The sequence below is a fragment of the Panthera tigris genome, chromosome F2 (genome assembly GCF_018350195.1).
Source record: "Panthera tigris isolate Pti1 chromosome F2, P.tigris_Pti1_mat1.1, whole genome shotgun sequence".
Classification (NCBI taxonomy): Eukaryota; Metazoa; Chordata; class Mammalia; order Carnivora; family Felidae; genus Panthera; species Panthera tigris.
Genome location: NC_056676.1, coordinates 66,240,213 through 66,253,930, shown reverse-complemented (window position 1 = coordinate 66,253,930; position 13,718 = coordinate 66,240,213). Strand labels below are relative to the sequence as shown.

The 13,718-nt window shown below is 45.2% G+C and overlaps 1 protein-coding gene across 1 annotated transcript in view; it reads left to right on the top strand.

Moving 5' to 3' along the window:
• ANXA13 (annexin A13) overlaps positions 1-7,371 on the top strand; it is a 50,360-nt gene extending 42,989 nt beyond the window's left edge. Inside the window, exons 10-12 of the mRNA XM_007076828.3 lie at positions 874-949; positions 4,285-4,397; positions 7,252-7,371. Of these exons, the coding sequence (XP_007076890.2) occupies positions 874-949; positions 4,285-4,397; positions 7,252-7,371 (309 nt within the window). The remainder of the gene's footprint in view (positions 1-873; positions 950-4,284; positions 4,398-7,251) is intronic.
• Positions 7,372-13,718: the final 6,347 nt, after the last annotated feature.

Below are 13,718 nucleotides of genomic sequence, written 5' to 3'. Positions count from 1 at the left end.
TCCTCAAAGGCCCCAACTATTTATGGAACTACCGTTGTGTCATAGCCTCAAAAAATAACTTCTAAGAAAGAAGTTTCTGTATTCTTAATGCTTAACTGCACTTCCCCAAACCCAACAAAGAGTTCTCCTTTCTTTTATTTGCCTGCCCTGAGTTTGGCCCAGGTGGTACTTGCATTAAGCATTGTCACAATACACTCTGAACTTCAGCTTCTGTAAATATTTGGAAAGAAACCCAGCGTGTAATGCTGTGCAGAGTGATATGTGAGCCGGTGGTGAATATAGGATCATTTAGAATCACCCCCAGAGTGAAGGAAAGTGACGTTTTGACATGGTCAGCCCCCTGGCTTCCAGCCCACGCAGCCCCATTCTATCAAAAACGTTGGACCAAGTCCTTACCGTGAACTTCACAGCCTGTACTACTTATGTCACCCAAACTGTGGGTGGCTGAGTCCCCAGTCCCAGGACATAGGAGATGAGAAAAGTGTGGGTAAGATGATTAATAACCACAACCTCCTAGAGAATTGGAAATGAAAAGAATTTTAAGAACATATTGGAAACTAAACTATTATAGAGATGTAAAGAATTATTTTACAATATATATTCATTGTTCTTCCACTCCCAATTTTACAGGTGAGGAAACTGAGGCCAAGGGAATTGTCCTGATCCAAGGAAGGGATCAAATCCATTAGGGGTCAAAAGTCATCAGCCATAAGAGCCCCCACTCAAATGTAAGGCACGGAGCAGGATAGGTTCCTTAAAATCACGTGACCAAATCTGGAAGAGTTTAGTGCTTTTTGTAGAGAAGTGACCCCAGGAGTGCCAAAGCCAAGAGCAAGACCTGTGATAATGGCTGGCCTTTGATTGTCCTTCCAGCTCATCAACAAAGACATCGAAGAGGCCATTGAAGCAGAAACGTCGGGAGATGTGCAGAAGGCCTACTTAACTCTTGGTAAAGTAAACCTAACAGAGTCCCTGACTTAGGGTGGGCTCCCTGGAATCAGGCTCGGAGTCGGAGGTTTGCATGTGGGAAGACTTTAGGGAATAGTTCGGGAACAACACACCTCAGCAGCATCGGGTAAGGGAGAGAGTAAGCATGACGCAGCTGTAACGGGGGGCGGGGGCTTTGCTGGTCCCCCATGGAGCCCTGGAGCCAGGAGGCAAGGGGGCAAGGTGTTTAAACCACACACCAAGCAACCGGTGGATGCTGGCTGCAACCCCGGAGCATTTGCCATGGTGGGTAAGGCAGGGCCTTGGAGGGCCATTCCTGGGGAGGGACTCAGCTGTGAGCAGCCAGTAGGCCGCAGATGGAATGAGTGCTTTGGTCCCAAAGAGGGCCTCTGGGCGATGCATCATGGCATCCACTACAGTCTCATTAAGATCGTGGGTCAACGAGAAGAGCATCTGTCAACAGGCTATAGCATTGTCTAGTCTCAGGGAGCCATATGTGGTTCAGCCAGGTTTCCAACCTATGAACAAGTTTTTGCATATGCCTGATGGCTCGAGGGTGTTCTTTTCCACTTGATTCCCTTCAACATTTAGAATGAATGAGGTCTCTTGAGAAAGAGTGGGGAGGGAGACCAGATCTTTATTGTGCCAAGCAAGCACACCAGCACCTTCTCTCCAGGTGTTGCCCATAGGCAGGAAAGAGCAGAGAGACGGGCATGGGGCTGTGTCTGGCAGGCTCCTTTCTTCCTTTCTGCAAGCCCCGGAATGAAGCCATTGTCCATTGTCCATACTCTCCTTTGGCGAGGAGTCGAGGGCACCATCTCAAATAGCACAAGAAACGGAAAGACGGATCCCCGGAAGAGGAAGAATTGAAAAAGTAGTCCTGGAAGTTAAAAAATGTGCTCTACCTGCCAAACTTTTTGTTTTGCTTTTTGTGGGGGCTTTAAAAAAATTTTTTAAACAATGTTAGCAATTGATTTTTTTCAGTCCGTCCTCATTTTGCATTCAAATTAGCAGGGCCTCTACTAATTTGACCTCTACCATGATGTACAGAGGCCTAAACATCCCTAGTGTCACTCCTGACCCCAAATGGACATACATGGACGACTGTCCTTGGGGCTTAAAAGATGAGTCTCTTAAGTAAATGGAGGGATCCACTAACAGCCTGACTCAAAGGCTCCAAATTCTTCCTTTCTGGGCTGGCAGTGCAAAGAATCAGGAAAATACCAGAGTTCAGTCAGAAGATTATACCAATGATGATAATCCACTATCAATATTATTAACAGTAACAAAACCATTCAATTGTTTAACATTTAGTTAGCATCTACCGGGGCTGGGGGTTGCGCTTGGTGAGGGGATCAGAGGTAAATAGGTCCAGTTCTTGCTCTTAGGAAGTTTCAAGTCCATGGTGGAAACAAACAAATCAGCAGATTAGGTTACAGTAAAGATAAAAACAAAAACAACCGGAGTGAGGAGGGTACAGAGGAAGGAAGGGCCACATCCCTGGAGACGGGGAACATAAAATGCAGGACTTAGGTATGCTCCGGTGGTAGGAAACTTCAAAGTGATTAGAAACGACCTTAAGTATAAACCACACAAGCTGTAGAGCATGACTTTACAGTTGTATTTTCGAGACACTTCCCACCCCCACTCATACCTGACTCATAAAGATGCCGGTTTATGGTTAAATTTGAGAGCAAATGAGTCCTACCACTTGCATGCTCTGAGGCAGCACTTTTCCAGTGGGATCCAGGGCCCACCTGCACCAGAATCACCTATAGAGAGGTGTGTGAAAATACAGATTCCTGGGCCCCATCTCAGGCTCCCTATTAGAATCTCCAAGAATGGAGCCCAGAAGCCACATTTTTACAAGCTCCCAAAGGGATTGTCTTCTCCTCATGATGGCTGGCTATCCTGCCTTCCAGATACCACAGGGTATATGCCCACATTTTCCCTGGCTAGCCCTATCCAGACTCTTGAGGGATTCTTTCGGCAGCTAACAACAGACGTTATTCACCAGGCATAGATTGCATACAATAGAAAAGCTGAGAATTCTCTTCCCAGAACATCAGGAAGAAGGAATGTCAGGGGAGAAGACACCTATGAAGGGTTGGAACACACGGACATTAGGCATTTCAGCATCAATGTGTCCTGCCTGGGAGGGGGTCTTAAGTGAGTCTCAAGTATGCCACTCCCCAAATTGACAGGCTCCCCCCACCAACCACCACCAATCCAGCAGCTTTTTGGATTGTTCTCAGGATAAAGAGGTCAGACACCTGGGGCTGGGCTTTTCTGTTCTCCTGAAACTCTGGTGGCTTCCACATGGCCTATAAAAGAGACAGACCCCCAATCTAGATGCTACTTCCCTAATCCTATTCCCTTCTAATTCTCGGAAGCATCAATCATATAGGCAATTACATAGAAAACAAGAGTTCCCATCCCAGGACATATCAAGGATGCACATCCCACACTTACACTCAATGTATTACTTGCTATCAATCACTAACATCAAAAATGTTAAGTGTTCTAGGTAAATGCCAACACCTAAAGAGTAAATGGTTCGTTTCCCCAAAGTGTTTGTCCTGATGGGCCCCCCAAGCATGGGAGGAGGGGAGAGGAACAATGATTTCTCCCCAGGAGTAGAGAGGCACTGTGCTTCACTGATCTGTGGATTAGATCAAAGCTGGCAGGCAAGGGGAGGACCAGAAAAGAGCAGCTAGCAAGAACACAGGATGGTGGTCTGTAGACAGCATCGAACATTTCATGAGGCCGCATCCCAGATGGAGAGCTCAGACTGTGGGGCACTTGGAAAAGATTCCAAGATGAAACTCACCGAGCAAACCCAGTGAGGAAAAACAAAGGGCGGGAAAGATGTTTAGCACATCCTGGCGGCAGTCCAGCTGAGTGAGTCTTCGAGATTCTGAAGTTTTATTACAGCAGAGTCCCCAGCCAATCTGTATTTCCCCTCTGAACCCAACGCCAGCATCAGAGATTTCATTCAGATAAGAAAAGTTACTCCTGCTGGTAAGAACCATGAACTTGGCAGGGAAAGCCTGAGGGTGGCCGCAGCGTTCCTCCTCCCCTGAAGGGTCTTCAGGGACCAGCAGAGGGGTTTTGACTCAGTTCTTGGTTGAAGAGCCCAGGTGCCCTGACCCGGGGGAATCTTCCAGATCCCACTAGAGTGTGAAGTCTGCTCCTTTCAAACACCTGTCTCACAACTGAGTCAGCTCCAAGGACAGCCAGGTGATACTGGGGGCCAGCTCTGTTCCTTCGGAGGGTCTCCATGTTCTTCAACAACATGTAAAAGCCTCACCTTCTCTTGTCCCTCGTCCTGCCCAGTGAGGTGTGCCCGGGACCAGGAGGGCTATTTTGCTGACCGTCTGTACAAGTCCATGAAGGGTGCAGGCACCGATGAGGAGACACTAATTCACATCATCGTGACCAGGGCTGAGGTAAGACGCACTCCACTCCCAGCACGTGGGCCACCACTTCTCTTTTGGCCACCGCTGATGTCATCAACAAAGTTTTTCTTAAGGGTTTATTTACAGAAAAAGTGAAACAGAGACAGCCCTCGCCTTCCCAGACTTTGTGGAAGACCTTGTGCCATGCTTCAATCTGTTTCTTTTTATAAAAACACAATAATGATAGTTGCTTCTATTTTTGCCATGTGTGGCTCCAGAGAGCTCGGGGCCTGTGCAGGGGGACCTGGGGGAGTGCAGCCCACGCTCGGCTCCACTGTAAGGAAGACGGACCAGAGACACTGAAAGGATGGGGACGGACGAGGTCACCCAGCAGCAGAGACAATGAGCAAATGACTGCCTCACTCCCCAGCCAGGCCTTTAATTAAACACACCACAGAAGCACAGCTTTGCACAAAAGACACATCAGTACAAGACAGTATTTCTCAACCTTTAAAAAAATTTTTTTTAATGTTTATTTACTTTTGAGAGAGAGAGACAAAGCACGAGCAGGGGAGGGGCAGAGAGAGAGAGAGAGAGAGAGACAGATCCTGAAACAGGCCTCAGGTTCCGAGCTGTTAGCACAGAGCCCGATGCGGGGCTCAAACTCACGAATCGCAACATCACGACCTGAGCGGAAGTCTGACGCTTAACCGACTGAGCCACCCAGGCGTCCCTCAACCTTTTTTAAAATTATTAGTAGTAATCGTCCCACTAAGGAGCCTTTGGGGGCCCAGTTTTTTCCTAATTGCCACTCCCCCAAAACATGAACACCACAGAGGGACTTTGTATCTGTTTATGTTCCGTTTACACATATTCTGTCATATTCTGTATGTATATATTGTGTTCTGTAAATACATCTATAGATTCTGTTCTGTATGTATGTGCGCGCGCGCGCGCGCGTGTGTGTGTGTGTGTGTGTGCACGCGCGAGCTTTGACATAAAAAGATTAAGGTTCTTTTCACCCTCTAAGAATGCATTTTTGCCCTGTTGGGAGCGATATCGCCCACCTTTGGGAATGCATGACTGTAAGAAAGAGGGAGATGAGCACCCACGGCCTGTGAGCAGCTGTTGAGATTCAGCACCGATGCTCTGGCACACAGGTCAGAGGGAAGAAGGGAAAAGTGAAGGGGAAATGGCATCTCGACCACACTGGGAGAAGCCTTGGAGAATGAAGTGTAACTGAGCACTTGAAAAACCACAGACATCTTCCCTCAAAAAAAAAAAATTGTTAAATGAAGGGGGACAGATCCCAACCCAAATCCTGGCCCATGGCTTTGACAAATAATACTTAACATCTGACACCATTTTTAAATATAACTTAGCAACAAGACCGTTCTTTCGTTTTTATTTCTATTCCAGGAATTTCTCCTCCCCCTCCACTGTTCATAGTTTTCTTCTGGCTTACTGTCTGTTTCTCTTGCTCTCCCTTCCTTCCCTTCCCCATCTCTCTGCCACTCTCCTGAGTTCTCTCCTCCACTGTCTCTCCAGATCTCCACGGTCTCTGTCTGTCTCTTAGCAAACCATCCCCATCCCCCCCATGCTCCTGCCAAAGTCTCAAGAGATTCTGAGGCTCATAGAAGCATGTGCAACACGGAGCAGGGTGGGGATTCTGAAAGACCCCAGAGGGTTGGAACATTCTGGAGGGCCCACCAGAGCTCTGTCCCATCTTAGTATTGGCCACATGTCCTGGGATAGTTTAGGAGACTAAGCATCTCCTTGGAATGCTTCAGGCCCAGCCAGATATATTGGCTATACCCTAATCTCCCCCAAAGCCCCATAATACTAGAACAGAACCCCGGTGTGCCCCATCCCACCCCCGCACTGACCCACACCGTCCTGCCCCCTCCCCCAGCCAAGTAGCAGACAAGTCGGGGGACGGGGAGGGGGCACAGGCAACATCCTGCCGGAGCCTCCCTCCTGCTCAGCATCCGCTTGGCACAATCCTTCATTCCCCTGCCTTCTGCTCTCATCTTCTTTCTTAGTTCATGCCTCCAACTGGGGCAGGAGGAAAAAGAACCAGAAGGCTGAATGATGGGTTGTGGATCTGTCTGGAATGCACGATAGAGTCTAAAGTTTTAAAAATTATAAAAAGAACACAACTCCTGGTTAAAGAGAGCTCTCTGCTTCCTTTACGAGACACACTGTGTTCTCTCTGTACTTACATCTTTTCTGTTGCCAGTATTGTCTCCCTCACTAGGTTCTAAGAATATCTGGAGCGGAACAATCTTTTTATTTGTTTTTCTTCTGAGTCCTCTGCCCATTTCCAGCACCCAGGTTTTTCAAGCTTTCAATGAATTAGGTCAAAAATAAGTCCTACAAATTGGTATTGATTTGAATTTTATTGATTGGCATTAATGGTCTTGCTGATCAGGGTACAAGAAGGAAACAAAAGCTTCATTTCAAATCTCTGTGTTGATAATTTTCTTAACCCTATACCAAGCGTCAGCAAATTGTGACCTGCAGGTGGGCCTGTTTTTATATAGGCTTGCTACCTAAGAATGATTCGTTTTTAAATGACTGTAAAAACTCAAGGGAAAAATATTTTGTAATACATAAAAATCATCTGAAACTCAAGTTTTTGTGTCCATAATATATATATATATATATATATATATATATATATATATATATATATATTCACCTCTGTAACCGGAGCTGGACTCGGCTTTCCTTTTCCCATTCATAAAATAATAGTAATAATAGTGATAGCCCCTACCTCCAAGGGTTGTGTTGAGGCATACATGAGCAAATGAGCGTAATGTATTCAGAACAGTGACCACCTGCATTCATAGTGAACACCCTATAGATGTTCTTGTCCTCACTGCTGTCGTCATTTCTCCTACAGGTGGACCTTCAGGGGATAAAGGCAAAGTTCCAAGAGAAGTATCAGAAGTCTCTGTCTGACACGGTTTGCTCAGACACGTCTGGGGACTTCCAGAAACTGCTGGTGGCCCTCTTGCACTGAAGCAAGCCAGAGCAGTGGAAGGACAGGGAGGAGCCACCTTTGTCAAGAGTCCATTTCAAACCAGATTTGCAAATGTGACTCCAGCACAAAAACTACTGAAGAGTTCTGGCTTATTTTCTTGCCAGCTTGAATACTGTAGCCAGGCCAAGCTGTTTAGGTGAAGGGCAGCAGCCTCAAGACACTTGTGCAGGTCACCCTGAATGCTGGCTTAGCAAGTATCTGAGCTGCCTTTCAGCTTTCCTTTAGCGTGGCAACCTGAATGCTTTCTGAGCACAAATGAAATTCGCAGTTGATGAAAACACTATACTTGTAATAAAACATTCAGAAGAATATGTATCAAATAGAGGCGGGTAAAGACTGAATGGTTAAGGTACAGGGAAGACAAAATTAACCAATTCATCAGTGTTCCTTCTGTGCGTTCAATCTCAAATGCTCAATGTTAATTAAAGTGGATTATGCCCCCATCAGCTGCTTTTCCAAAGACTGGGTTGATTCGTTTTGGCTCTTGTCCTGGAAGTATATGACTTGTGAAATTCAAACATATGTGGGAAATGCATATAACAACTTTAATTAATAACCACCAAAGATAACAATCAAGGCTAGCAGTAAGGAAACAATTGAGATGCCCGTGTGAAATGTAACTAGGGGTAAGATTCACGGCTACCTTGTATAAATGGTTCTTCTTATTTCTCTAGACATTTGACCCACTTGAGCCTTACCTCTGATCTTCAAATACAATTAGGCTGGGCATGGTGCCAACAGGATCAAGGTCAATGGTCTGACTCTCAAACGGATTGGTTCCACACCAATAGAATCTCTGTTCAAGATGTTTGTCTCACAGCCATGAGTTACTAGACGTAGAGGGGTCTGTCAAGAGAACATGGACGCTTTGATCCAATAATTACAGTTATCATTCATTGGGCGATTATTTGTGTCTGGCACTGCTCAGTAGCACACTTTCATGTCTAATCCTCTCAACAGCCCTATAAGGTTACTATTACTCCCATGTATCAGTTGAAGAAACTGGAGAGTTCATTCCCAGGCCAGTAATGTAGACCGATGCCTCTGTATTCAACAGAATGCTGCAAGTAAGTTAATATAGGCAGGTAAAGCTCTCTTCCCATTAGCAAAAAGACGGTACACACAGGTCTGCCTGAAGGAATTGGGGAATAATTCACAGAGATGTATTAATGCTGGATGTTGAAGAATGTGGAAGAATGTTCTCCAGAGAAACAAAATAAGAAGGGTAAAAGCAGAGGCTCAGAAGCATGAGGGAGCAGGATATGTTCAGGAAGTGGTGAAATCCATTCTCCTGGGCATAGATGCGGTGAAAGGAGGGAGAGGGTTGGGGAGGCAGGCCATGAAGCTGCTGAAAAGTTTGTTTGGATCACATTAGCAATGGTTTTGCCTGCCAAGCGTGGGCCCGGTCCTTTGGGCAATGGGGGGGGGGTGTCACTGGAGATGTTTAAGGAGTGAGAAACATGATCAGTTTGGGGCTTTAGCCATTGACTTGGTGGTGCAATCAACATACAGCAAATAGCCCAAACTCTCAGTATAAAAGTATATATCATGGTGTGCCTTTCTAGTGGCTATAAAATGGTGACTGACACATTAAGAAGTTATGATAACATCTGTGTCCTCCACATGCTGCTTTATCAGTCTAGCAGTCATTGTTGTCATTATGAGCTTTAACACATAAAAAGGTTTTCTAGAGCCAAGCTCAGTGATAGAACATACTCATGTTTACTTATTTGTTGCCAAAGCTGCTTTTAAAAACAGAAACAAGACAACCAGTTCTTGGGTTCTGAACTCACGGTAAGGATAGAAAAACAAACCAACAGAGTGAAAGGAGATCTATTAAAAACAGCCACTGTTGGAGATTGTTGAAGGCCATCACTCACACACAGAGGAGAGGAAGGTATTTCACAGGCGAGGAAACAGGCTGAGCAAGGCTGAGGGGAAATGTCATTTACTTGCTTAAGTTCTCGCACAGGAAATGCCGGAATTCAAACCTGCGTTCTTCTGACTCTAATGCCTGAGCCCTTTGCCACACTAGCTCAGGTCCACAAGTGCTCTCTCCAAAATTTTGCTGAGCAAGGCACTGGGTACCTCCTTCTGTAGCTGCTGAAAGCTGTTCACTGTTCACAGCAGAAGACCATTTCTGTGTGCTTGGCTGGGGGCTGCCTCAGGAGAAGTCTGAGCTGGTCTGTCCCAGGAATGCCCCACCCCATGGCAGACCAGGAATTTCCTGCTTCTCCTCTCCACACACCCTTGCCCTGCGCAAGTCCCACCTCACCGTTACCTAAGACCCCTGTTCCCAGAGCTGTCAAAAGGCAGGGCTTGCCTGTGGAGGGGGTTCCGGGGAGAAAGAAAGGACAAAGTTAGAAGAGAGAGAGGGTGAGAGCAACATTACCTTGTCACCCTCCCACTGAGTGACACTGTCCCCCACCCCTCACCCTTCTCCTGAGCCACAGCTCCTCCCCAGATATTTGGATAGATGGGGAGGAGTCTGAACACCACCTGTGGAGCTGCATCAGAAGGGAGCAGGTCCCATGGGTTCATGTGGTAACCTGCCAAACTTTTCCCCATGAAATTCTGTTCCAGTCCCCATTGGGCTCCATAACACTGCTCACCCAGCCTGAGTCACCCGGACATGGTAACATAGACCTTGGGGGCGCTTGCTTGAGTGAACCACTGCAGAAGCTGATGTTCCTTTGAGGAGCAAAGGAAGTCCCCGACCAACCAACATGGGAGATCCAGCCTCCCAGTTCCTCTCAGGATCTCTGGGAGTCCCAGGTGGTTCTCGTCCTGTAGGCCCACCCCTAACATTTGTGGGTCCCAGCCCATCTCCCTGCTTTTCCCTTTTCTGGGAGAATGGGAGCTGATTTATAGCATTTGCTTATTTCTGTGGCCACCACGGTCAATTTCAAGCTACTGACATGATGTCACTGAACAGAGTCAGGAGACGAGCGGTAGCACACCAGTATGTACGATGTCCACCATACAGATACGATAGATGTCAACAACTGCAACAGCATAGATGATAGTAAAATAGAGCAAATAATTAGGAAGTAATAAATTTTGGGTTTTCACTACATTTGTATCAATATAATTTAATTGTAAGTTTGTATACTTTAATTTTTAATAATCACTAGGCTTAATAACTAACTCATAAAACTCCTGAAAAGTTAATAATTAAACCTCATGAACCAATAGGAGCCAAGTCCAGCACTCCACTTGGGATGGGTCTTAACCCCTTTCTTCCAGAGGACTCCCAAGACAATTTGAACCGTGATTCCAGGTACTCACATAAGAAGTGGTTATCCTGAACACTCTTCCCTGCAATGGATTATTACCTACCATACATTCAGGGTCATAATGAATAGTTGTTTGTGTTGTCTACTGCACAAGGCTGACTGGCTGAGGAGACATTTGGGACCTGAAATCCAGTCCTAATTTCCCCATCAGATTTTGCCTGCAGGGCTGAAACTAGAGAGGTAGCTAGCTGCTGCCTAGAGAGGGTACTTCCTGCTAATTTGCACAGAGCTACCATATGGAGTTGTCCTGGAACGGTAAGTAACCCCTTTTACCTAAGAGGGGACATTCAATAGATCTTCCCTAGACAGAATGCCTTGTTATCAGCTTCTAATTCTAAACACTTTAAGTTCTGCCCCTCTTGGTACCTTATACAGCCATATAATCAATCCTCGCAAATCTATTCTTTTTCTTAAATATTTTTAAAACTTTTTTTATGTTTATTTTTGAGAGAGAGGGAGACAGAGTGTGAGCAGGCGAGGGGCAGAGAGAGAGGGAGACACAGCATCAAAGCAGGCTCCAGGCTCTGAGCTGTCAGCACAGAGCCCAACGCAGGGCTCGAACCCACGAACTGTGAGATCACGACCTGAGTTGGACACCCAACCGACTGAGTCACCCAGGTGCCCCGTCGCAAATCTATTCTTAGGAGAACACTTGAAAGCAAAGATTAAGAGGAAAAAGGAGATGGGAATAATGCTCCAGAAGATGAAACAGAGGTTTTATCACATTCAAGGAGATAGATGTTGAAGAAGCACAAGGAAGCAGAAGAGGGCTACCCAGGCTGCCTTCAGGAAGATGTCAGCGTCATCAGAATTAGATGTGACAGCGCTGGAAGATTCTGCCATCCTCACGTGGAGGGCAATGTGTCCTTGACCTAGGAATGCAGTCTGTCTCCTCCAGCAGCAAGAGACAATGCACAAGTCTCCACTAAGCTGCAAACAAACTATTTCTCAGACATATTATAGCCAATAAAAATGCCTCAGATAAACCCTGAGAAACTAGATAAGCCAAGAAACAAGGGTGCTGGAAAACCAGAAGTGGTATTCAACTCTTCATGCCAAGAAGCAAGAGATCCCACATTGAATTCAGAGAGATGTGAAGGCTGCCTGTTAGTGTCACTGCAATTTATTGCATGACCAAGGCACAGGATGCAGACTAATATGTTGGGAAACATAGGGTCAGGAGAAAGAAAAGAAGTGGCAACACGGGTTGGGGCGATTTCTCAAAATAAACTTTTTATTTTATTTTTATTTCTGTACATTTTAGACTTACAGAAAAAGGTGTGAGTATACTACAGAGTTCCCATATACCCCACTCCCAGTGTCTCATAGTGCTAACATTAATATGGAACACTTGTCATGACTGATGAACTAACATGGATACATTATAATTGAGTAAAGCTTTATTCACATTTCTGTAGTTTTTACCTAATGTCATTTTTCTGTGCTAGATTGCCAGGAGACTATCACATTACATTTAGTCTTCATGCCCCTTAAGCTCCTCTAGACTGCGACAGTTCCCCAGACTTCCCTTGTTTTTGTTGAGCTTGACAGTTTAGGGGGAGTACTGGACAGGCAGAATGTTCCTCAGTTTCGGTTTGTCTGATTTTTTTTTCTCATGAATAGACTGGGAATTTGGGGAGGAAGATCACAGAGGGAAAGTGCCATTCCTACCACATCATATCAAAGGTACATGCTATCAACATGACTTATCACAGTTGACGTTGACGTTGACCATCTGGCTCAGGCAGTTTGTCAGGTATCTCCACTGTGCTCATTAAAAGAAAGTCACTGTGATGGCCCACACTTAAGGGGCAGAAAATTATGCTCCACCTCTTTGAGTGAGAAGTATCTACATAAATTATTTGGGATTCTTCTGTTCAGGAGGTTTGTCTGTTCTCTCCCTTTATTTATTTATTCAATAATTTATTTATATCAGTATAGGCTTAGGAATATTTATTTTGTACTTTGGGTACAAATCCAATACTATATTATTTATTTTGTTACTCAAAATGTTCCAGCTTTTTCTATTGGGAGTTATTTCAGTTGGTTCCTGTGTCCCTTTGACATCCCCCCTCACTTTGCTTTTTTAGTACTTCTTGAACTTTTGGCACTGCTAGGTGCTCCACATTCATCTTGCATATTTCCTTTCCCAGCCCTAGAATCTGCCATTTCTCCAAGGAGCTCTGGTTCTGTTTATGGGAGAATGGTTTTAGAAACCAAGATCTGAGCACTAGATGTGCTCATTGCTACTGGGGTGTCATTACTTCTAAGCCCGCTCAGTGGACAGAGCTAGGAAATATAAATGTGCATACACACATATCTATATTTGTACCATATATATAGACATATAACATAGATATAGATTTAGACACAGACATAGATCCATCTGTATCTATACTAAATTACATACAAGTTCATACTATGTCAATTTTCATCCAGGACCATATAGTTCACACTAAAAAAGGGGATTTTGACACCTTAAGAACAGCACAAGGAGGCAAGATAGTGGGAGGGAAGCTCCTAGAGAAAGGATCCATGGGGAGAATCAAAGCAAACAATACAGTTCCCCTGCATGTGCCGCTGGCTGTATTTCCATTCTGAATGGCCAAGTTTGGCCCAGGTCTGGGAAGAAAGGGTAGACCATGGCTGAGTGGTCCTCTGACCTCCTCCACTACCAGGCACCCATGGAATTGTCCTTAGGTTTTGAAGAGAATGCTCCGTGACTCTTTTGTGACTAAGTCAGAAATACTGATGTGTTCTGTTCCTAAGGTAACAAACTTTCAATGAATCCAAAATGTGTTCAACCAATACTGATACCATGAAGGGGAAATGGAGAGCAAGACAACCACCTTCAGTGTCAAAATCAAGAAATAGCGGGTTCTTATGCCATTCTCTTCCTGTTAATGATTTTTGGTCCCCAATAAGTGTCACTTCAGGATTGCTTAGAACAAGGATGTCTTACGACAAAAAAGGCCTAAGGCATTTTTAGACTCTTAGCTAGAAGACAAAAAGCACTGATTCTGAATCATT